Source organism: Hypanus sabinus, chromosome 13 (assembly GCF_030144855.1).
Source record: "Hypanus sabinus isolate sHypSab1 chromosome 13, sHypSab1.hap1, whole genome shotgun sequence".
Lineage (NCBI taxonomy): Eukaryota > Metazoa > Chordata > Chondrichthyes > Myliobatiformes > Dasyatidae > Hypanus > Hypanus sabinus.
Window position 1 is genome coordinate 62736469 of NC_082718.1, and position 25009 is coordinate 62761477.

The 25009-nt window shown below is 41.7% G+C and overlaps 1 protein-coding gene across 4 annotated transcripts in view; it reads right to left on the minus strand.

Moving 5' to 3' along the window:
* Positions 1–4483: 4483 nt before the first annotated feature.
* fgd6 (FYVE, RhoGEF and PH domain containing 6) overlaps positions 4484–25009 on the minus strand; it is a 150321-nt gene continuing 129795 nt past the window's right edge. For 2 of the 4 annotated variants that reach the window (XM_059987767.1, XM_059987769.1), the window contains 3 exons: positions 15289–15417; positions 9503–9654; positions 4484–4601 (listed from right to left, as the gene is read on the minus strand). In XM_059987767.1, coding sequence (XP_059843750.1) covers positions 4532–4601; positions 9503–9654; positions 15289–15417 — 351 coding nt within the window. In that variant the 3' untranslated portion in view covers positions 4484–4531. Of the gene's footprint in view, positions 4602–5318; positions 5457–9502; positions 9655–15288; positions 15418–25009 lie in introns of those variants that run through there. The other 2 variants (XM_059987768.1, XM_059987770.1) reach the window with 1 other exon arrangement.

Consider the following 25009-nt stretch of genomic DNA (forward strand, 5'->3'; position numbering starts at 1 on the left):
GCTGCAGCTCCTGTTAAACCGAGCTAGGGAACTGGAGCTGGATGAACTTCGGATCATTCGGGAGGCAGAGACAGTAATAGATCGGAGTTTCAGGGAGACAGTCACCCCAAGGAGTCAGGAGACAGGTAACTGGGTGACTGTCAGGAGAGGGAAGGGGAATAGACAGAAAGAGCAGAGCACCCCTGTGGCTGTTCCCATCAACAATAAATATACTGTTTTGGATATTGATGGTGGGGATGACCTACTAGGGACAAGTTGCAGTGGTCGCATCTCTGGCACCGAGACTGGACCCTCAGCTCAGAAGGGAAGCTGGGAAAAGAGGAGAGCAGTAGTGATAGGGGATTCGATATTTAGGGGGACAGATAAGAGGTTCTGTGAGAGAGATGGAGAATCCTGGATGGTCTGTTGCCTCCCTGGTGCTAGGGTCCACGACATCTCAGATCGAGTTCTCGGTATTCTCAGGAGTGAGGGTGAGCAGCTAGATATCGTGGTCCACATGGGGACCAATGACATAGATAGGAGCAGGGATGAGGTCCTGAAGAAGGAACATAGGGAGTTAGGAAAGAAGTTAAAAAGCAGGACCTCAAGGTGGAAATATTGGGTTTGCTGCCAGTGCCACGAGACAGAGAGGGTAGGAACAGGAAATTATGGCAGATGAATGCTTGGCTGAAGAGTTGGTGCAGGGGGCAGGGGTTCAGATTTCTGGATCATTGGGATCTCTTCTGGGGAAGGTCTGACCTGTACAAAAAGGACGGGCTGCACCTGAACTGGAAAGGGACCAATATCCTGGTGGGCAGGTTTTCTAGAGCTGTTGGGGAGGATTTAAGCTAGTTTGGCAGGGGAGTGGGAATCAGAATGTGAGTGCAGAGATTAGGGTAGGAAAAGGCATGATGCTATGTGTTCTGAGTTGGTGAGGAAGTACAGGCAGGGGACAAAACATAAATGTAGCCAGTCAGAGGGGTTGAAATGTGTCTATTTCAATGCTAGGAGTATTAGAATAAAGGGGATGAACATAGGGCATGGTTCAGTACGTGGAACTACGATGTAGTGGCCGTTACTGAAACTTGGTTGGAGGAAGGGCAGGATTGGCTGATGCAGGTACTGGGATTTAGGTGTTTTAAAAGGAATAGGATGGGAGGTAGAAAAGGGGACAGGGAGTAGCAGTACTGGTCAGGGATAGTGTCACGGCTATAGAAAGGGTGGACACTGCAGAGGGAGTGTCTACTGAGTCGGTGTGGGTAGAAGTCAGAAATAGGAAAGGATCAATCACTCTGCTGGGAGTAGTCTATAGGCCCCCAAATAGCAAATAAGCAAGCCGATTTTAGAATGGTGCAGGAAATACAGGGTTGTAGTTATGGGTGATTTCAACTTGCCTCATATTGACTGGCACCTCCTGACTGCAAGGGGGATAGATGGGGTTGAATTTGTTAGGTGTGTTCAAGAAGGATTCCTGACACAGTATGTGGACTGGCTGACGACAGGAGAGGCTATACTGGATTTAGTTCTGGATAATGAACCTGGTCAGGTGACAGACCTCTTGGTGGGGGAGCATTTTGGTGAGAATAACCACAACTCCCTTAGCTTCAACATAGCTATGGAAAGGGATAAAACAGACAAAATGGGAAAGTGCTTAACTGGGGAAGGGCTAAGTATGAAGGGATGAGGCAGGAACTAGCGAGAGTAAATTGGAAACATGTTCAAGGGTGAAAGCACATAAGTATTGTGCAGGAAGTTTAGGGACCACTTGTGCTGAGTTCAGGATAGGTTTGTCCCACTGAGACAAGGAAAAAATGGCAGGAAAACAGAACTGTGGCTGACGAAACATGTGAGGCAACTCGTCAAGAGGAAGAAGGAAGCATATGTTAGATATAAGAAGCAGGAGGGGCTCATGAGAAATACAAGGTAGCTAGCAAGGAGCTAAAGAACGAACTTGGGAGAGCTTGAAGGGGGCATGAGAAGGCCTTGGCATGTAGGATTAAGGAGAACCCCAAGGTATTCTATGTGTATGTGAACAGAAGGATGACAAGAATGAAGGTGGAGTTGCTGAAGAATAAAGAAAGCAACATGTGCCTGGAGGCGGAGGAGGTTGGGGAGGTCCTAAATTAATACTTTGCTTTAGTATTCACAAGTGAAAAGGACCTTGATCAGTTTGAGGTCAAAATAGAACAGGCCTGTGTGCTGAACAATGTGGAGATTAAGGAAGTAGTAGTGTTGGATCTTCTTAAAAACATCAAGATTGATAGGTCCCCAGGGCTGGACATGATATACCCCAGGTTGCTGTGGGAAGTGAGAAATCGCTGGAGCAGTAGCTGTGATCTTTGAATCCTCTTTGGCTGCAGGGGAGGTGCTGGAGGATTGGAGAATGGCAGATGTGGTTCCCTTGTCTAAAAAAAGGTAATAGGGAGAATCCTGGGAACTATATACCAGTGAGTCTTACATCGATGGTCTGCAAACCATTGGAAAGGATTCTTAAGGATAGGATCTACGAGCATTTGGAGAAGTACAGTCTACTCAAGGATAGTCAACATGGCTTTGTGAAGGGAAGGTCATGCCTCACGAGCCTAATTGAGTTTTTTGAAGAGGTAACAAAAGAAATTGATGAGGGTAGGGCAGTAGATGTGGTCTACATGGACTTTAGCAAGGCATTTGACAAGGTCCCCCACGAGAGACTCATCCATAAAGTCATGAGACATGGGATCAGTGGAACCTTGGCTGTTTGGATAAAAAATTGGCTTGCAGGAAGAAAGCAGAGGGTAGTACTGGAAGGAAAATATTCTGGTTGGAGGTTGGTGACTAGTGGAGTGCCGCAAGGATCTGTCCTGGGACCCCTGCTATTTGTGATTTTTATAAATGACCTGGATGAAGAGGCGGAAGGATGGGTGAGTAAGTTTGCAGATGACACGAAGATTGGAGGAGCTGTGGATGGAGCTGTAGATTGTTGAAGGTTACAAGAGGATATAGACAGGATGCAGAGTTGGGCAGAAAAGTGATAGATAGAATTCAAACCAGACAAGTATGAGGTGCCTGCTCTGGGTTTTCTGAAGCTTTCTGTATGGGGTGATCATTGTGTTTCACAAACAGTGAACTCAATACCAGACTTGGTCTTTAAACAAATTATCCAGTTCCCAAGTGGAAAATTGCCACAACAGCAGAGAGGAACCAACAAGCTGTATTTACAGAGCACCTTTATTATAGAAAAAATGTCCAAGGCACATCACAGAAGTATGATCAGAAACCAAATGTAGAAAAGAGGACATCTAAACTCTGATTTTATTGGACATAGGCTCAAAATAGTACAAGACTAATATTTTTCTTCACACAGTGATCAAAGCATGGAATAGACTTTTTGGCAATGTAATTAACGTAAATGTCCCACAGTTTTATTTCTTGAATTGTAGTGTGCTGAATTCCTTCCTTAACTACTGATCTTGAAGTTGCAGGAATATGTGACACTTGATTCACAAAAGATCCCATTAACTACAAATGAGTTGAACAGTCATTTTTTTTTAATTGTGTGTTTTAGGGAACAACATTGGTCAACCCATCTTCAAAAGACCAGTTCCTCAAGAAGCTTCCTCAACCAAAAGATGGGATTTCACAAATAAAAGTGTTCCTTTTGCCATGCAGTTATTTGTCAGCCTAAATTCTGTACTCAGTTTTTCCAGAGTTGATACAACCTGTGCCTCAGGAGCAATAGTGCTACCAAACTAGCAAACTGGGAGAAACCTGTAAATCTAGAATGAAGCAACATTAAATCTTATTATTTGGCAGTACTGCTGGTCTGTCATCAGGAAATACAGTTTTAACTTTGCTAAAAATAAATGAAGAGTTATCAATTCTTTTATCCAAGAGGTTCTTGGTTCCACCATCCCCTACTTAAATCAATGTTGCTTTGTATTCATTTTTCTGGCACATTTATAAAAACATTAGTGTTGAAAAAATTAATAGGAATATTTTACATAAATTGGCACTTTGAATTCTATATGTTGTTCGCTGCATGAAGAATCATAGATTCTCATTACAATAGTTAAATAAATACATAAATCTAACTCATGCCTGCATGTATAAATCCTTGCCAGACTATTTTACCTTAAATATCTTACAACACATATTAAATAAGGCAAAATAGAATAAAGTTAAAATATACAAGAAAATTGGGTGACATTTAACAAGCTTTTTGATGTACTTAAAATGCACATTTTAATAAGCTTTGTAAATCACATGAATTAACACATATTGATCTCAGTGTTACACAATCATGTATTTGTCCAAGGTTATCCCACATCTCACTTGTAATAACATTACAGAAACTCATCTTAGAAGTGTTCTCTTTTCCAGCAGTTAAAAGCCTCCAAATTAGTTCAGATGCCAAGAAGCATATTTTTGTCCAGTTTCTTCTCTTCACTTTGAATCACTCTGGTTATGACGCCACTGACGCTGGCAATTTGTCAATAAACCACCAAATTCTCATCTGTTTTTTGCTGTACACATCAAGTCTGTTTCCAAGTGTAGGTGCCATAAATGTCTTTATTCAGCATCCATGCACATATACTTTGAGCTGAGTTGTACGTGTAGTGATCAGAACAGGAATCTGAGCAGATCTTAGACAGAAGCACTTGGGTGTCAGTCCAGATGAAATCAACTATATTTCATGAACATGATCATTTAATCTACAACATCCAGTACCAGACCATGTACTGATCTTTCTCATGAAATCATCATGAAATCATGATTCCATCTATATATAAAACAATAACAAATCTTTGATCCTCATGGATTTACATTTTAAGGTTACTGACACACTTTGGAATTGTAGCTCAGTAATAGGTCATAGCTTAAGTCACAAAAAACCATTGGAGATTTACCTACAAAATTATGTAGCCAGACCATTGAAACATGTGCTGGCCAATGTTATAGTGTCATCAGCTCCATTCAAAGCTAATGGTCCCAGGTTTGAATCCAGCTGGCCCCTTGCATGCTTTCCATCTGTGCTGGGTTGAGCACTAAGCTAGCAACTTGGTCTCATAAAAAAATAGACAAATGCTAAGGAAATGGCAAAAAAAAAAAAATGCTGCCTGATGTGCCACAAGGTGCTAAGAGGAATAACAACTATTGAAACTTGGACTAGTTTGTTTTGGAGACGCTGAGTAGAAAATTGCAATGGCCATATTTTCTTCTTGTGCCAGAATTTCAGAGAACACCAGAGCGAAGAGTGAGGGTTTTTGGTGTGAAGCAGAATCTTTGTAGTTCATTCTGCAAACTGAGATGAATTTTTACCAACAGGTGCGTATTGAGTATCCTCAAAATCTTTTGAAGATTCTTTGAAGTATCAATGACACACTTCAACATCTGAGCTTAGTGTAGTTTTCACTAAATCATTTCTTGAAGTCCTTTCACTAAGTGGGTGTCTCTTTTGTTGTTATAGAACAGTAGCTTCCTGGAAAACCTCTACCCATCTGTTGAAAAATTTAAACAATTGTACATTACTATAATTCTTCTGCCTCACAGATCCCATTTACAAAGCAATGAAACATAGTTTTGAATTACTTTTAAAAAAAGGTGATTCTGCCCTGTACCTGGGTAATGGTAAAACCTAGTGACATGCACGATACAAAAAGGATCTCTGACTGCGTAACCTAACTCTGTTATTTGGAGAACTGGAAAAGGCTATTTCATTCCCACTGTTTTCTTTCCTAGTCTATACTGCACATTATTAAAGAGCTGTTGAAATATAATCTTTTACCCCAAATGTGAGTGTGGGTGCAGAGGAAGTTGGTATATGTGCAAATTGAAAATGGGAATATATTCTAGGCATGTTTACATACAGATATTTCAGATTCTGCTAGATAAAGTGAAGATATTTACAGAAATTGGAAGAGAAACCAGCACACATTCTGGTTGTGATTTCACTAAATTTTGACTGAGATACAGAGATCTAAGGATGCAGCAACATTCAGTAAGCACAGGAGTGAAAATATGAGCTGGAGCTTTATTATTTTGAAGTCCCTGAAACACGACTATTGTGAGACAACGAATATCAGTTTAAATTATATGAAGTATTCAGAATTAGTCTGTGAACAAATATTTAAGGGGAAAGTGGCCCAGCATTATGGGAGCATCGTCACCTTTGGCATTGCACACAACCAGACAGCAGTGGCAGAAAAACAACTTTCTGCAGGCCTACAGGGAAAAAACCTAAACTAGATGGATGACAGACAGGTGGCAATTCAATCTTAGATTTCACTTCTTAAAATATATTTGGTCATGTGACATTATTACTCCTAACAAGGCTGGCACTTATAGTCCATTCCTAATTATCCTTGAACAGAGGAGAGAGTTAAGAATCAATCACACTGGTGAACATGTGCCTTCATTACCCATTACCCATGAAGGCAGATCTGATGAACCAAACATTCATTAGATTGCTCAACATATTTAAAATTTTATCATTCGAACTAATCCACTAATCTGCTGTATAGTACTAGTTAACTATTAAATTGCACAGAGACAAGTTTTCAGTTTACAGTATTCCAAGACTTCTAACGTTTGTATTTCCTGTCAACATTTCTGTTGCAAAATCCTAGTTCCACATTTTTTTTGCAGGAGAGAAATTTCTTAATTTGGGATTGTGAATCTCTAGAACTCTCTATCAAGTGCCAAAAACTACAGACAAACTTTGATAGATTTTGAGCTCTAAAGGAGTCAGAAAATGAGCAAGAAAATGATGGTGTAGTGGCATCCGCACTGGACTTTGAAGTGAGTGATTGGTCCTGGGTTTGAATTGGCCAGCTCCTTGCACACTTTTCATTCATGCTGGGTTAAGTGTCGAGCGAGCAACTTGGCCTTGTAAAAAACACAAATGCTATAGAAACACAAAAATGAGGAAATCTGCAGATGCTGGAAATTCAAGCAACACACACAAAATGCTGGTGGAACACAGCAGGCCAGGCAACATCTAGAGGAAGAAATACAGTCAACGTTTTGGGCCCAAACCCTTTGTCAGGACTAACTGAAAGAAGAGATAGTAAGAGATTTGAAAGTGGGAGGGGGAGAGGGAGATCCAAAATGATAGGAGAAGACAGGAGGGGGAGGGATGAAGCTAAGAGCTGGAAAGTTGATTGGCAAAAAGGACACAGAGCTGGAGAAGGGTGAGGATCATGGGACAGGAAGGGGGAGGGGAGCACCGGAGGGAGATGGAGAGCAGGCAAGGAGTGATTGTGAGAGGGACAGCGAGAGAGAAAAAAGGGATGGGGTAAGAAGGGGAGGAGGGGCATTAACGGAAGTTAGAGACGGATTGGGTAGCCTCCAACCTAATGGCATGCACATTGATTTCTCTAACTTCCGTTAATCCCCTTCTTACCCTATCCCTTATTTATTTATTTATTCCCCCCCCCCCTCTCTGTCCCTCTCACAATCACTCCTTGCTTGCTCTCCATCTTCCTCTGGTGCTCCTCTCCCCCTTTCTTTTTCCCTAGGCCTCCCATCCCATGATCCTCTCCCTTCTCTAGCTGTGTATCCCTTTTACCAATCAACTTTCCAGCAATTAGCTTCATCCCTCCCCCTCCTGTCTTCTCCTATCATTTTGGATCTCCCTCTCCCCCTCCCACTTTCAAATCTCTTACTATCTCTTCTTTCAGTTAGTCCTGATGAAGGGTTTGGGCCCAAAACGTTGACTGTACTTCTTCCTATAGATGTTGCCTGGCCTGCTGCGTTCCACCAGCATTTTGTGTGTGTTACTATAGAAACAGCAAGGTTGTCGCTCAACACACCACAAGTGCAGAGAGGAACAAGAAGAAAATGTTGAAACCCAGAATGAGACCTGATTTTATTGAACAACTGAGCAAGTTCAAAAGACCTCATGACCTGTGTCTTCCATGGCATAGCACAAAAAAGGAATTAAAAAAAACAAAAGAGATAGAAGAAACTTAAGATGCTGGAATCTGGAGCAACAAACCTGCTAGAGGAATTCAGTGGCTGAGACAAGTATGAGATTGGTGGAAGGAATCATTAATGTTTCAAGCCAAGATAAGTTGTAGAGGTGAGAAATTATGTGTAGCCATGATAATTATGTTCAGAAGGGATTGGGTACAATTTTGGCATTATTTTAGATTTACATATACTTTTTTTATATACAGGAGTTGATAATCTCCCGTGGAATTGACAATTAAGTAATGAAGGAGGAGCCGTTTTCAGTTGTTCATTGACAGGGCCTTTGTTTTGTACTGCTTTTAGTTTATCATTGCATTGTGCAAAGGCCAAAGCAACAAAGCTGACTGGATGTTGGAGGCTGCAGAAAGTGAGCATCCCAGGAGAGGGCAATGCAGGGTGTGGGCTGGGTCAGCTGTGATCTTGTCTATTATTTCATATTCTCTTCATTTTCACATATTTGTAGATACTATACTATTTTATAGTTCTTAGTATTTTCATCCCCCTTTTTGACTACCCTTGGGAAGTTCCAAGCCCCAGTTCTCAGGCTTACTAGTCTTCTTTGTAGTGTTTTCATTTAGTCTACTATGTCTAACCTCAAGTTATTGATGAATTTGTTTTCTTGTACATATTAAACATATATTTTTAAAATATTTAATACACCATCAAATCTTTTAAACAATTTCCCAATTTATCATCAAATCATTCCACGTACCCAATCAATTGGCTTGAAAACTTTTATTTCAACTTTGGTCAGTCACTGTTGAACACTGCACACCATTATGTCAATACGGTCGCTCTTACTTCGGATCGCTTAGGATTATTACTGAACCTCTCTTACGGCACATTAGCTAAAGTAACCTGTTCTCTGATGCATTGACATGTTGAACTGATACAAAGATAATATGTGTCCAAGATCAATATGAGCTCCCTAACAACAAAACTTGTTTACAAGACTTTCAAAGACTCAAGAAAACTAACTACTCCATGTAAGATTTCCACTTCAGATAGATTTAAAGCAATAGTGACCACAAATAATGCTCGACTTACTGCAAATAGTCTGTGTTTTCTGCGTAGGATCGTAAAATCATATAGCACAGAAATGGGCTCTTCTGGCTCACCTATCCATGCTGTGATGTCCACCTACACTAATTCCTTTTGCTGCATAGGGCGTGTATCCCCCTACGTCTTTCCTAGCAAATGCCTTCAGGATGTTGCAATTGTACCTGCATCTACTAACTCCACTGGCAGCTCATTCCAGATATTCATCACCCTCTGTGTGAAAAACATACCCTCATTTCACCTATAAATTTCTCCCCTCTCACTTTAAACCCATATGCCCAACCCTGGGAAAAAAATTCTAATTATCTATCCACTTCATAATTTCATGAACCTTTATAAAGTCATCCCTCAGTCTCCAATCTTCCAAAGAAAATAGTCTCAGCATATCCAATGTCTTCTTATATCCACAGCACTATTCCAGGCATATCCCAGGGAATCTTTGTATTGCCATTGCATTCTTTAGTACTCTGTGCAGTCTAGTTTGGATTTACAGCATTCACTGTGTTTTACTCACCTTCGAGCTGTGTGAGGATCATCTGCTTTAAACACATAAAACAGTGTTCTTTTATGAAACAACTGAAAAATCACTTTGAGGTCTGAAAGATCATCTTCCACTTCTGAAACTGTGAATCCAAGTAATGGTTGGCTCTCCAGAGCTGCCACATCCTTTGTTTTTAAAAAAAGTACATCAGAAATAAAGTTTTATTCAATATATTAAATAGAGATATTAATATCATAACATTTGCTGTAACCAAAGTTTTTGCCTTTGTAGACCACAAAGCAGCATGCATGGTATAAATCCACATTACATTTATATTTCTTAAGTACCTGACACAAGGATATTTGATTTAATATTATACACACAAAAGGTACAGCCTTTATCTATGCTAGCAAGGCTAGCTTGCAACATTTAGCACTGCACAGTCAGATAATCAACTTGCTTCTAATTTCATGTATATACACACACAATAAGACATAGGAGCAGAATTAGGCCATTTGGCCCATTGAGTCATGCTCCACCATTCAATCATAGCTGATCCTTTTTTTCACCCTCCTCATCCCCACTCCCCAGCCTTTTCCCTGTAACCTTTGATGCTGTGTCCAATCAAGAACCTATAAAGCTCTGCCTTAAATACACCCAATGACCTGGCCTCCACAGCTGCCTCTGGCAATAAATTCCACAAATTCACCACCCTCTGGCTAAAGAAATGTCTCTTTTCTTTTTTAAAATGGATGCCTCTCTACCCTGAGGCTGTGCCCTCTTGACCTAGACTCCCCCACGATGGAAAACATCCTTTCCACATCTACCCTGTCTGTGCAACATTCAAGAGGTTTCAATGAGAACCTTCCTCATCCTTCTAAATTCCAGCGAGTGTAACAACCCTTTTATTCCTGGAATCATCCTTGTGAACCTGCTCTGAAATCTCTCCAATGCCAGCACATCTTTTCTTAGATGAGGAGCCCAAAACTGTTCACAATATTCAAGGTGAGGCCTCACCAGCGCCTTATAAAGCCTCAGCATCACATCTCTGCTCTTTATTCTAGACCTCTTGAAATGAATGCTAACATTGCATTTGCTTTTCTCATCACTGACTCTACCTGCAAATTAACCTTTAAGGGGTTCTGCACAAGGATTCCCAAGTCCTTTGCATCTCAGACTTTATGATTTACTTCCCACTTAGAAAATAGTCTGCACATTTATTTCTTTTAACCAAGTGCATGACCATGCATTTTCCAACAATGTATTTCATTTGCCACTTATTTTGCCCATTCTCTTGCTCTATCCAAGTCCTATTGCAGCTCCCTGCTTCCTCAGCACTACTTGCCCCTCCACCAATCTTCGTATCATCTGCAAACTTGTCAGAAATGCCATTTATTCCATCTTCTAAATTATTAATATACTACATAAAAACAAGCAGTCCCAACACTGACCCCTGTGAAATACCACTGGTCACTGGCAGCCAATCAGAAAAGGATCTTTTTATTCCCACTCACCGCCTCCTACCAATCAGCCAATGCTGATCATGCCAGTAAATTTCCTGTAATATTATGGTCTCCTAACTTGGCAAGGAGCTTCCCGTGTGGCACCTCGTCAAAGGCCTTCTGAAAGTCCAAACATACAACATCCACTACATACCTTTTATCTATCCCACTTGTAATCTCCTCAAAAAATTCCAACAGGTTCATCAGGAAAGATTTTCCCATAAGGAAACCATGTTGATTTTGTCCCATCTTGTCTTGTGTTACCAAGTACTCCATAACATCATCCTTAACAATTGATTCCAACATCTTCCCAACCACTGAGATCAGGCTACCTGGTCTATAATTTTCTTTCTGCTACCTTTCTCCTTTCTTAAAGAGTGGAGTGACATTTGGAATGTTCCAGTCCTCTGGCAACATTCCAGAGTCCAATGTTTCTTGAAACATCACTGCTAATGCCTCCACAATCTCTACCACTACCTTTTTCAGAAACTGAAGGTGCAGTTCATCTGGTCCAGGTGACTTATGTACCCTTTAGTCTTACAGCTTTTTAAGCACCTTCTCCCTTGTAATAGTAACTGCACTCACTTCTCCTCCCTCATACCTTCAACAATTGGCACACTGCTAGTGCCTTCCAGTGAAGACTGATGCACAATACTCATTTAGTTTATCTGCCATCTCCTTGTCCCCTGTTATTATTTCTCCAGCCTCTTTTCCATTCTCATCTTTTTTTAAAAACTTATTTGAAAAAGCTTTTTCTATCCATTTTGATATTGTTTGCTAGCTTGCTTTCATATTTCATTTTTTCCCTCCTAATGATTCTTTTAATTGCTCTCTGTATGGTTTTAAAAGCTTCCAAATCCTCTGTCTTCCCACTAAGTTTTGCTTTGTTGTATGCCCTCACTTTTGCTTTGGCTTCCCTTCTCAGCCACGGTGTACTATTTTGCCATGTACGTATTCCTTCATTTATGGACTGCATCTATCCTACACCTTCCTCATTTTCCCCAGAAGCTCACGCCATTACTGCTCTGCTGACATCCCTGCCAGCATCTCTGTCCAATTTACTTTGGCCAAATCCTCTCTCATAGCACTATAATTTCCTTTATCCACTGAAATTCTGATCAGACTTTACTTTCTCCCTATCAAATTTCAAGTTGAACTCAATCATATTGTGACCATTGTCTCCAAAGGGTTCTTTTACCTTGAGCTCCCTAATCGCCTCTGGTTCATTACGTAACACCCAATCCAGTATAGCTGATCAATGACAAACTGCTCTAAAAAACCACCTCATAGGCATTCAACAAACTCACTCTTGAGGTTTATTTCCAACCTGATTTTCCCAATCAACCTGCATATTGAAATCTCCCATTGCCCTTTTGACATGCATTATCTATTTCCTGTTGTAATCTGTGGTCCACATCCCAGGGAGGCCTGTATATAACTGTCATGAGGGTCCCTTTACCCTTGCAGTTTCTTAACTCAGCCCACAGGGATTCAACATCTTCCAATCCTTGATCGCATCTTTCTACCGATTTGATGCCATTCTTTACCAGCAGAGCCACTCCACCTCCTCTACCTACCTTCCTATCCCTCTGATACAACAAGTAACCTTGGACATTTAGCTCCCAACTACAGCCACCCTTCAGCCATGATTCAGTGATGGCCACAATTTGTAATAGTGCAACAAGACCATCCACCTTATTTCTTATGCTCCCTGCATTGAGATGTAAGATAGTGAGTGATGCATTTGCTACCCTTTTTGATTCTGCATCTCTAATGTACTGATACTCACCCCGCTGGCTGCAATTATGTCCTATCATCTCCCAGCCCTTCCTGACAGTCTGAATGCTCGCTGTCTTTGCCTTTTTTTTAAAAAACAATCTATCCTATCTTGAGACCCTTCACTCCGATTCCCAATCTGCTGCCAAATTAGTTTAAACCCTCCCCAACAGCTCTAACAACCCTATCTACGAGAATACTGATTCCCCTCAGGTTCAGGTGCAACCCATGTCTGTCCCCCCCCCCCCCCACACACAGTGCCTATGAAAAGTATTCACCCTCATTGGAATTTTTCATATCTTATTGTTTTACAACACTGAATCACAACGGATCTAATTTGACACTGAGCAACAGAGAAAGGCTTCCTTGTATCAAAGTGAAAATAGATCTCTGCAAAGTGATCTAAATTAATTACAAATATAAAAACACAAAATAATTGATTGCCTAAGTATTCATTCCCCCTTCACGCCAGTATTTATAGATGCACCTTTGACAGCAACTACAGCCTTGAGTCTGTTTGGATAGGTCTCTATTAACTGTGCAATTTTTCCCCATTCTTCTTTACAAAACTGCTCCAACTCTGTCAGATTGCTTGGGGGTCGTGAGTGAACAGCTCCTTTCAAATCCAGCCACAAATTCTTAATTGGATTGAAGTCTGGACTCTGACTTAGCCACATTAGGACATTAACTTTGTTGTTTTTAAGCCATTCCGGTGTAGCTTTGGCCTTATGCTTGGGGTCATTGTCTTGTTGGAAAAGAAATCTTCTTCCAAGCTGCAGTTCTCTTGCAGACTGCATCAGGTTTTCCTCCAGGATTTTCCTGTATTTTGCCTCATTCAATTTACCCTCTACCTTCACAAGCCTTCCAGGTCTGCCACAGTGAAGCATCCTCAAAGCATGATGCAGCCCCCACCATGCTTCATGGTAGGGATTGTGTTTTTGATGAAGTGAGGTGTTTGGCTTATGCCAAACATAGCATTTAGTCTGATGGCCAAAAAGCTCAATTTTAGTCTCATCAGACCATAGAACCTTCTTCCAGCTGACTTCAGAATTTCCCACATGCCTTTTGGCAAACTATAGCTGAGATTTCGCATGAATCTTTTTCAGCAGGGGCTTTTTCTTTGCCACTCTCCCATAAAGCTGCGACAGGTGAAGCACCCGAGCAATGGTTGTATACGCAGTCTCTCTTATCACAGCCAGTGAAGCTTGTAACTCCTCCAGAGTTGTCACAGGTGTCTCTTGGTAGCCTCCCTCATTAATCCCCTTACTTGCACGGTCACTCAGTATTTAAGGATGGCCAATTTCAGGTAGATTACAGCTGTGACATATTCTTTCCATTTCTTGATTGACTTAACTATACTCCAAAGGATATTCAGTGACGTGGAAATTTTCTTGTATCCATCTCCTGACTTGTGCTTTTCAAAGACATTTTTGCAGAGTTGTGTAGAGTGTTCTTTTGCCTTCATGGTGTAATTTTTGCCTGGGTACTGACTCACCAGCAGATAGACCTTCCAGATACAAGTGCATTTTTACTGCAATCAATTGAAATACCTCGACTGCACACAAGTCTCCAAAAACAAATCTCCATTTAACTAATTATATGTCTTCTAAAACCAACTGGCCACACCAGTGATGATTTAATGTGTAATATTGGGGGGGGGGGAGTGAATAATTATGCAATCAATTATTTTATGTTTTGTATTTGTAAAACAGATCTCTGCAAAGTTTGGTATGGGTCTTATCTCGACTGAGTCAGAAAAGTCAAATTAAATCCACTGTGATTCAGTGTTGTAAAACAATAAAACATGAAAACATATTGGGGGTGGGGGGGGGGTGAATATTTTTTAAATCGGCACTGTAGGTAGCTGTGTATATATATATATGGACATTGCACACCGCACATCCTGAAATATGTTGTTACTTGTCTTAGAGCACTGTGAAATTGTTAGGATAGCCTATCAGTTTTTTGTAAGGATTGTGTTGTTACCTCTTTTATTAGCTTTATTATACAACAATGTTCAATCGAAAAAGAAAGCATTAGAATGAGAGGGATTGGGGAATGAATTACAAACCTCAGAATCTGCGTGATGGAGACATGGTAAGAATGGTACTGTAACTAAATTCAGGGCTTATCAAGAGGCTGAAAACAGAAGCATGAGAACCTGGAGCATTGCAGGGCTGCAGAGATGGGGAAAGGTTGATGCCACACCAGGATCTGGAAACATGCATATGAATTTCAAAACAGGCATTGCAAAAAATATTTGCATGTGGATTAGGATGTAGTTGAGAGACAATCCATGGAAGATAAATAGATAGAGGCACCTGAGTTAACGTTTTTATGTGTGGGAAGGGATGCTATTGTCCGGTTACAATTGGGTAAAGGTTACTGTTGGGTCAAAAAGTTGATGCTACAATATAATGGTTATCCAAGAACCAGGAACCTCAATACACATAATTACCACTCTCATTAATTCCATACTTTAGAGTTATAGATGTTCTGTTGACAAACAGTTATGCAGTGTATTACTCCAGTGACCCTTACCTCACTGGCAGCATAAGTGTATAACACCTTGTCCTGAATGACGAACCAGAGCCGTTTCCATGGTTTCTTAGTGCCTTTTGACCGATACAGATAGCCACTCATTGATGAGGCTCCAGTATTTGCTGATACCTGAAACATTTAGCAGAGTGCACTTTATTGTCTCGATTTACATTTAGCACTTAAAATAAATTTTGGGTTTGCAGTTCTTACAACAATGCTGAGGAACCAGAATTTTCTAATATTTTGGTTTTATAGTTTCTATTTCTTTAACTTAGTATTGTGAAGTCAGGCCATTCCAAGTAAAACAAAAATCATTGTTAATATTTAGCAGCTCAGGCAACATCCATGGAAGAAGAAGCACCATTAACTCTAGGTTAATGACCTTTTGACAGAATTGGAATTCTCACTGACAGAATTGTCACCGAGTTATTGAGTTAAACATGATGTTGAGTCTTGAAGATTCTAATGTGCCTTGTCAGAAGATGAGGTGATAATCCTTGAAGCAGCAGTTTCATTGTTGAAAAGGCCATGGGTTGGGGAAATCAAACCAACTTTCCGGAGGTACTGTAGTATTCCTGACAAGAAACTTTCAGGAGGCAGTGTTCCCAACAATGTAACCTCAGCTTTGAAAGATACCTATGACAAAGCTTTGTGAATTCAATTCTCCATCTTCTGACCAAATCCATTAAATCTTTCGGGCTTGATATTATGTCTAGTTGTCAGATGAACAAATTGCCTGAATAGCTATCTTTTGTAAATGAGAGCAGCGTCTATGGCCATAGATTGTTGAAAATTTAAAATAAACTGCAGAAGCTTGAAATCAAAAAACCAAAAAAAAAGGAAAACACTGGAAATACTAGGAAGGTCAATATGGATCTGTGGGAAATGGAACAGACAACATTTCAATCCAAAACATTTACTCAGTTTTTCTTTCCATAGATTTTGTTTAACCTGCTGAGACTTCCTAACATTTTCTGTTGCTAGATTGCTAAACTTTCAAAAGGTCCACCTGCACTGTGTCCAACAATGTTCCAAACAATGGTAAAGCAAAGTAATGCATCAGTACTTCAGCTTCCATGTAAGAACACTGATGCCTTCTGGACTTGACTTTAACATTTCTGATACTGAGCATTACTAGTCATAGAGCACTACAGCACAGAAACCCCATCTAGTCCATACCAAACTGTTATTCTCCCTAGGCCCATTGACCCATCCAAACTTCTTTTCGATGCTGAAATTAGACCCGTATTCACTCCTTCCACCATCCTCTGAGTGAGGTAGTTCCCCCTCAGGTTTCTCTTAAATATTTCACATTTCACTCTTAACCTATGACCTCTAATTCTAGTCTCACCCAATCCAAGTGGAAAAAGCCTGCTTGCATTTACACTATCCATACCTATCATAATTTTGTATACCTCTATCAAATCTCTTCTCATTCTCCTACACTTCAGGGAATGAAGTCAACATTTATTCAATCTTTCCCTATAACTCAGGTCAGGTCCTGCAACATCCTTGCAAATCTTCTCTGTACTTTTTCAATTTTATTTACATCTTTCCAGTGGGTAAAGGACCAGAACTGCAAACAACACTCCAAATTTGGCCTCACCAACTTCTAATAAAACCTCAGTGTAATGTGTACAGGAGATGGGATGTTATTTTGTTTTATGAAAGCCAACATGCCAGAAGTTCTCTTTCTGACCCCACTCTTCTGTGATTCCTCTTTCAATGAATGGTAGATCTGTATTCCCAGACCCTTTTATTTAACCATACTCCTCCAGTGCCCGACAGTTCACTGTACAGGTCCTCATCTGTCTTGGTCTCCCAACACCTCACACTTACTTCCTTGTAGGCATTCACAGCAGAACAAAGAAATACATTAGAATCAATAAAAAAAAAACTACAAAGACTGACAAGTAATCAATGTGCCAGAGAAAAAACTGTGCAGATACAAAAACACACGGATAATAATGCTGGTCCCAGGACAGATCCACTGATAACATCCAGGAATTTAAAGTTACTGACCCTCTCCACCTCCAATCCCCAAATGAGCACTGGCTCATGGATCCCCGATTTCTTCTTCCTGCAGTCAATAATCAGCTGTTTGCAACACTGACACTGAGTAAGAGGTTGTTGTTGTGGCACCACTCAACAGATTTTCAACCTCCCTCCTTTTTGTCAATTCATCACCATCTTTGATTCAGCCAACAACAATATTGTCAGCAAACTTAAATATAGCATTGTAGCTGTGCTTAGCCACACAGTCATAAGTACAAAACGAGTAGAGCAGGGAACTAAGTACCAAGCCTGTGATGCACCTGTGCTGATGGAGATAGTGGAGGAGATGTTGCCAATCTGAACTGACTGAGGTCACAAGTGAAGAAATTGAGGATCCAATTACATAAGGAGATTCAAGGACTAGGTCTGTTTATAGATTTGTTTCTTGTCACTTCACATTTGTTTGCATTAAGTTTCATCTGGCATTTCTCAGCCCATTTTTCCATCTGACCCAGATCCCAATGCAAGCTTTGCTAGCCTTCCTTAATGTCCACTACACCCTCATTCCTGGTGTCATCTGCAAATTGGCTGATCCAGTTAACCACATTATTATCCAGATCATTGATATAGATGACAAACAACCATACACCTAGCACCGGTTGTTGCAGTACACCACTAGTCAGAGAGACAATCATCTACTACCACCCTCTGGCTTCTCCCGCTAAGCCAAGCAGTAATTAAATTTACTGCTTCATCCTGAATACTGAGTGACTAAAACTTTTGGACCAGCTGCGAAGCCTTGCTAAAGGCCATGTAGGCAACATCCAATTCCTTCATTGACTTTTTTTCTGGTAGTTTCCTTAAAAACGCTTTTATTTTAGTACCTCCTATATTCACAATATTTTGTTCAGATACTTCTGATACTAAATCTGCTTCATCCATTTGCATCACTTCACAGCCAACTTTTTGTTTCTTTACATCTCAAAGATACTTTTTCCTTGATATTAATTTGGCCTGCCTTCCACTCGATAACACCTCCCCCTTTGCTCTCTCTTCCTCACCACCTGCTCTCTAATCACAAAATACATTCATTTTTATTTCTTGTTAATTAACATTAACAGATTCTCTTTCCACAGATGGTGCCTGACCTTCTGCATATTTCCAGCATTTTCTGCTTTATTTTATTTGATATTTTAATTTTGTATTAACATCATGGCACGCAGTAGTGTAGCAGTAAGCTTAAGACTATTATAGCGCAAGTGACCAGGGTTGAATTCTGCTATTGTCTATAAGGAGTCTGTATGGTCTCTGTGAGTTGCCCAGGGTGCTTTGGTTTGCTCCCCATTGCTGTGTGTTAGCTAGTAATTGGTCACATGGGTGTAATTGGACTGGGAGGGCCTGTTACCTTGCTGCATCTCCAAATAAAACACCTGCTTCAAACTCCTCTAAGAGGCAATGGTTAAAAAGGTACTAACCAAATTAGTCAGCAATGTAGCAACATGAAGGCACATTATGAACACTTCAAACTGCAAATCAAGAATGAGATACACCCTAATATATGGCTACTGATAATTCTTTACATTAGAATTTGTTACTAGTCAGGGAAAATGTCATGGCAGTGCTCAGTCACAACAGACTGGAGAAATCTTCTTGTGAGACTCAATGGATGGAACTAAGAAATAAGAATGGTTAATGGGGCTATATTATAGACCACCCAACAATCTGTGGGATTTAGAGGAACAAATTTGCAGAGAGATTGCAGACTATTGCAATAAACACAAGAAATGCAAGTGATTTTAACTTTGCTCATATTGACTGGGACTCCCATACTGTAAAAGGACTGGATGGGATAGAGTTTGTCAAATGTGTTTAAGAAAGTTTCCTTCATCAGTACATGGAGGTTCCGGTGAGAGTGTGCAATATTTGATCTGCTAATAGGGAACCAGACAGGGCAGGTGACAGAAGTTGTGCAGGGAAACACTTTGCATCTGGTGATCATAATGTCATTAGTTTCAAAGTAAATATGGAAAAAACTAGGTCTGGTCTGTGAGTTGAGATTCTAAATTGGAGAAAGGCCAATTTTGGTATGAGCAGAAAGGATCTGGCAAGTGTGGATTGGGACAGGCTGTTTTCTGGCAAAGGTGTACTTGGTAAGTGGAAGACCTGCAAATGTGAAATTTTAAGAGTATGAAGCTTGTACGTACCTGACAGAATAAATGGTAAAAGGTAACAGGTGTAGGGATCCTTGGTTTTCAAGAGATGTTGAGGTTGTGGTTAAGAAAAGGTGTTTAACAGATAGAGGCAGGTAGAAACAAATGAGGTGCTTATGGAGTATAAAAAAAGCAAAAGAATACTTAAGAAAATCAGGAGGGCTAAAAGAAGCCACAAGGTTGCTGTCGCAGACAAGGAGACGAAGAATCCTAAGGATTTCTACAGATATATTAAGAACAAATGACTGCAAGGGACAAAATTGGCTCTCTGGAAGATCAGAATGGTAACCTACGTGTGAAGCCCAAGTAGATGGGAGAGATCTTTAATGGATATTTTACATCTGAGTTGGACACAGATTCTATAGAAGGGGGGCAAAGCAGCAGTGAGATATTGGACCCTCTACAGATTACAGAGGAGGAGATTTTTGCTGTCTTGAGGAGAATAAGGTTGCATAAATCCACAGGGTCTGACAAGGTGTTTCCTCAGACCCTGTGGGTGACATGCAGAAACTGTAGCTCTACCAGAGATACTAAAATCATCCTTAGCAACAGGTGAGGTACCACAGCATAGCTAATGTTGTTCCACTGTTTAAGAAAGGCTTCGGAAATGAACCAGGAAGTGATAGGCCAGTGAGCCTGACATCAGTAGTAGTAAAGTTATTGGAAGGTATTCTGAGGGGCCGGAGTTTCCTAAGATGGTGCCTGTGATCATTGGCAACCTTCTGTGGGTTACAGACAATTTTTCCAAATATTTTTTTTAAATTACTCTTACTGCAATCTGCAGTATGTACCTTCCCCTCCTTCTAAGCAATACACTTTTAAACCAACTTAATAGTTGTCTGAAGGACTGGGCAGTCCAGGCAGGTGTGGTACCTTTAAGAGGATGAAGGTTCATTCCCATGGCTGGAACAGAGATGGCGGTGGGGATGGGGGCAGGGGAGGGATATGTGGAAATGACAAGCCAGGCTAAAATGCAGAGGGATGAGGCCTCCTCTACCCAGCATCTTGTTGGCAAATGTACAGTCACTGGAGAACAAAATTGAGGACCTGAGGGCAAGACTGTTGTATCGGAGGGAAATGACAGCCTGTTCTATTGACACATGGCTTTCTCCAGGCACACCAGCTACAGCGATCAGACTCAAAGCCTTCCCGATTTACAGAATAGATCGAATGTTCCTGATGTTGGGGGAGTCCAGAACCAGTGGCCACAGTTAAGGGGTAGGCCATTTAGAATGGAACTGAGGAAAAACTTTTTCACCCAAAGAGTTGTGGACCTATGGAATGCTCTGCCTCAGAAGGCAGTGGAGGCCAATTCTCTGGATGCTTTCTAGAAAGAGTTAGACAGAGCTCTTAAAGATAGTGGAGTCAAGGGATATGGGGAGAAGGTAGGAACGGGGTACTGACTATGCATGATCAGCCATGATCACAGTGAATGGCGGTGCTGGCTCCAAGGGCCAAATGGCCTACTCCTACACCTACTGTCTATTGACCAGCGGATTCAGAAAAGGCAAGAGGATGAGGTGCGTGTTTCATGATAAACTTTCAGTGGTGCTCGGATATGGCTATTTTGTCAAATTTGTGTTCCCTCGACTTGGAACACCTGATGGTCAAATGCCATCCATTCTATTTACCAAGGGAGTTCTCATGTGTGATCCTGACAGCAGTTTACATACCACCAGCGGCCGATTATAACCAAGCACTCGTGATACTGCCGGTTCCAAACAAGAAACAGTCCATCCCAACACATTTCAAATCATAGTCAGGAACTTCATAGAAACATAGAAAATCTACCACACATGTTGTGCCAACCAGGTAACTACTCTAGAGTACTTCAGCCAGGTTTGTTTGAATAAAACACTGTCCAATTAACATAGGCAGATAACCTGCAGCATTAGAGGTCTCAACATACTAAGATAAGGAATGCAATCCATTCCATGCCCAGACCGCAGTTCAGGGAATCTGATCACCTGCCTGTTCTTTTCCTACCTGCATACAAGTAAGAGCAAGAGGCAAAGAGCAAAGCTTCAGAGATTAGAACAACAAAGAGGTTGTCACAGAGGCAGGGGAGCAGCTATGGGATTGCTTTGAGTCAGTGGACTGGGCCATGTTCAAGGACTCATCTAGGGATCTGAATGAATGCACCATGGTTCTGTATTCATTTAAAAAACTATTTGATTTATTAGACATTACTTGCCATGCTGACCATCCCAAATTAATCCATGGCTATCCAAAGTTCAAGTAAATTTTATTGTCATATATGTCACTATACACAACCCTGAGAATCATTTTCTTGTGAGCATACTCAACAAATCCATACAATAAACCAGGAACTTGTAGGCTAGTGAAACTGACGTCACTGGTGGGAAAGTTATTGGTAGGTATTCTAAGGGACCAGATAGATGAATATTTGGATAGACATGGATTGAATAGGGATAGTCAGCATGGCAGCGTGTATGGTAAGTCGTGTCAAGCCAACCTTATTGTTTTTCAAGGAAGTTACCAGGGAAGTTGATGAAGGCAAGGTAGTGGATGTTGGATACCTGGATTATAGCGAGGCATTTGACCGGGTCCTGCATGGGAGGTTGCTCAGCAAGAAAGATAAGCTAGTTAACTGGAGTAGACACTGGCTTTGTGAGAAAAGTTAGAGAGTGGTAGTGGATGGTTGCCTCTCTGACTGGAGGCTGGTGTCTTGTGGTGAGCTACAGGGATCAGTGCTGGGTCCATTGTTGTTTGTCATCAATATCAATGATCTGGATGATAAATCAGCAAATTTGTGGATGACACCAAAATTGGGAGTGTAGTGGACAGTGAGGAAGGCTATCAGAACCTTGACCAGCTGGAAAAATGAGCTGAATATTGGCAGATGGAATTTAAAAACATGAGAAAATCTGCAGATGCTGGAAGAATATCTGAGCAATGCACACAAAATGCTGGAAGAACTCAACAGGCCCAGCAACATCTATGGAAAAGAATAACATTTCTGGCCAAGACCCTTCATCAGGACTAGAAAAATAGATGAGAAGATGGAATTTAATGCAGACAAGTGTGAGGTGTTGCACTTGGGTAGGACCAAACAGGGTAGGTCTTACACAGTGAATGGTAGGGCACTGAGGAGTGTGGTAGAACAAAGGGATCTGGGAATACAGGTCCATAATTCATTGAAAGTGGTGGCACAGATAGAGTTGTAAAAGAAGCTTTTGGCACGTTGGCCTTCATAAATTAAAGTACGAAGTACAGGAGATGAGATGTTATGTTGAAGTTGTTGAAGACTGCAAGTCAATAAGTCATAGGAGCAGAATTAGCCCATTTGGCTCATCAAGTCTGATCTGCCATTCAATCATGGCTGATCTTTTTTATCCCCTCCTCAGCCCCATTCCCCGGCCTTCTCCCTGTAGCCTTTGATGTTGTGTCCAATCAGGAACCTATCAGTCTCTGCCTTAAGTATACTCAACAACCTGGCCTCCACAGCTTCCTGTGGAAACAATTTCATCACCCACTGGCTAAAGAAATTTCTCCGCATCTCTGTTTTAAATGGAGGACCCTCTATCCTGAGGCTGTGCTCTCTTGTCCTAGTCACCCCCACCATGCGAAACTCTGTTTAGGCCTTTCAACATTCAAAACGTTTCAATGAGATCCTTCTGAATTCCAGCAAATGCAAACCCAGAGCATTCAAACATTCCTCATACGATAAACCTTTCATTCTCAGAATAATCCTCGTGAACTGACACTGGACCCTCTCCAATGTCAGCTCATCTTTTTTTCGATGAGGTGCCCAGAACTGTTCATAATACTCAAAGTGAGGTCTCACCAGTGCCTTATAAAACCTCAGCATCACATCCCTGCTCTTTTATTCAAAATCTCTTGAAATGAATGCTAACATTGCATTTGCCTTCCTCATCACCGACACTATCTGCAAGCTAACCTTTAGGGTGTTCTACACAAAGACTCCCAAGTCCCTTTGCATTTCAGATTTTTGGATTTTCTCCAATTTAGAAAATAGTTTGCATATTTATTTCTACTACCAAAGTGCATGACCATGCATTTTCCAACATTGTATTTCATTTGCCACTTTTCTGCCCATTCTCCTAATCTGTCTAAGTCCTTCTGCAGCCTTCCCATTTCCTCAAAATTACCTGCCCCTCCACCAATCTTAGTATCATCTGCAAACTTGGCAACAAAGCCATCTATTCTATCACCTAAATCATTTATACACATGTAACACTCTGTAAGGTTTCACTGCTAATCTAATGGCTTCTTTGTAATGTTCACTGCTGAAGTAATGGTTTCTCCTTAGCAGCAATGTTTGAGTTATGGCTGGAGATATCAGGACTGTAGGATGCATGTTAGCCAATCAGGATTTTGTTGCCCTGTCTTGTGAATCTGGAAGCAATTGATTTTGTAGACAGAGGGGAGCGAGGAAGGAGAAGAGAGAGAGATGAGGGGAGAGAGGGGGGGGAGAGAGGGGGGGGAGAGGGGGGGAGAGGGGGGGAGAGGGGGGGGAGAGAGGGGGGGAGAGAGGGGGGGAGAGAGGGGGGGAGAGAGAGAGAGGGGGGAGAGAGAGGGGGGAGAGAGAGGGGGGAGAGAGAGGGGGGAGAGAGAGGGGGAGAGGGGGGGAGGGGAGGGGGGAGAAGGGGAGGGGGAGAAGGGGGGAGAAGGGGGAGAAGGGGAGAAGGGGAGAAGGGGAGAAGGGAAGAAGGGGGAGAAGGGGGGAGAAGGGGGAGAAGGGGGGAGGGGGAGGGGAAGGGGAAAGGGGGAAGGGGGAGAGGGAGGGGGAGGGGGAAGGGGAGAGGGGGAGAGGGAGGGGGAGAGGGAAGGGGAGAGGGGGAGAGGGAAGGGGAGCGGGGGAGAGGGAAGGGGAGAGGGGGAGAGGGAAGGGGAGAGGGGGAGAGGGAAGGGGAGAGGGGGAGAGGGAAGGGGGAGAGGGGGAGAGGGAGCGAATGGAGAGATTTTGTAGACTGCCGGACGGGGTAGACTCGGAGCAAGGGTCCGAAGGTCAGTGACAATTGGAGGAGGTCGATGGGGACCGATTGGCCTATGAGTGAGCTCCAACTTTGCGCACAGACTGTTAATAAGATTGGGCCCATTTTTTTGTTTTATTTTGTTTCCCTACTAACCATATAGTCAAAGTAAGAGTTATAAAGCTTAATTGTTTAATTGCATATTGTGTACTGTTTGTTATTTCAGGGTACTGATTCATAACAGGGGACACAGCACGCAGCATCCAGCCAAATGAGATTTTTTTAAAGTTTGGCCGGGTCGGGGGTTTTCACCCCCCCATATAAAGCCGCTAGGCGAAGCAAGAGTTACAATTGTGGGGGCTACATTTGGGATTGATTCCGTTGGATGCTGTGTGATTACCCAGAGCAATGAACCCGTGGGGCAGATAGTTGTACTCTGGATGTATTGGTAATTCCACTGTTAGGTACGGGTAAAGTTGCGATTGTGAGCAGAGGTTTGATAAAATGGCGGGTGCAGCTCTCGTTTTAATGCAGACCAGCGCTGAGGTAGCTGGGGGC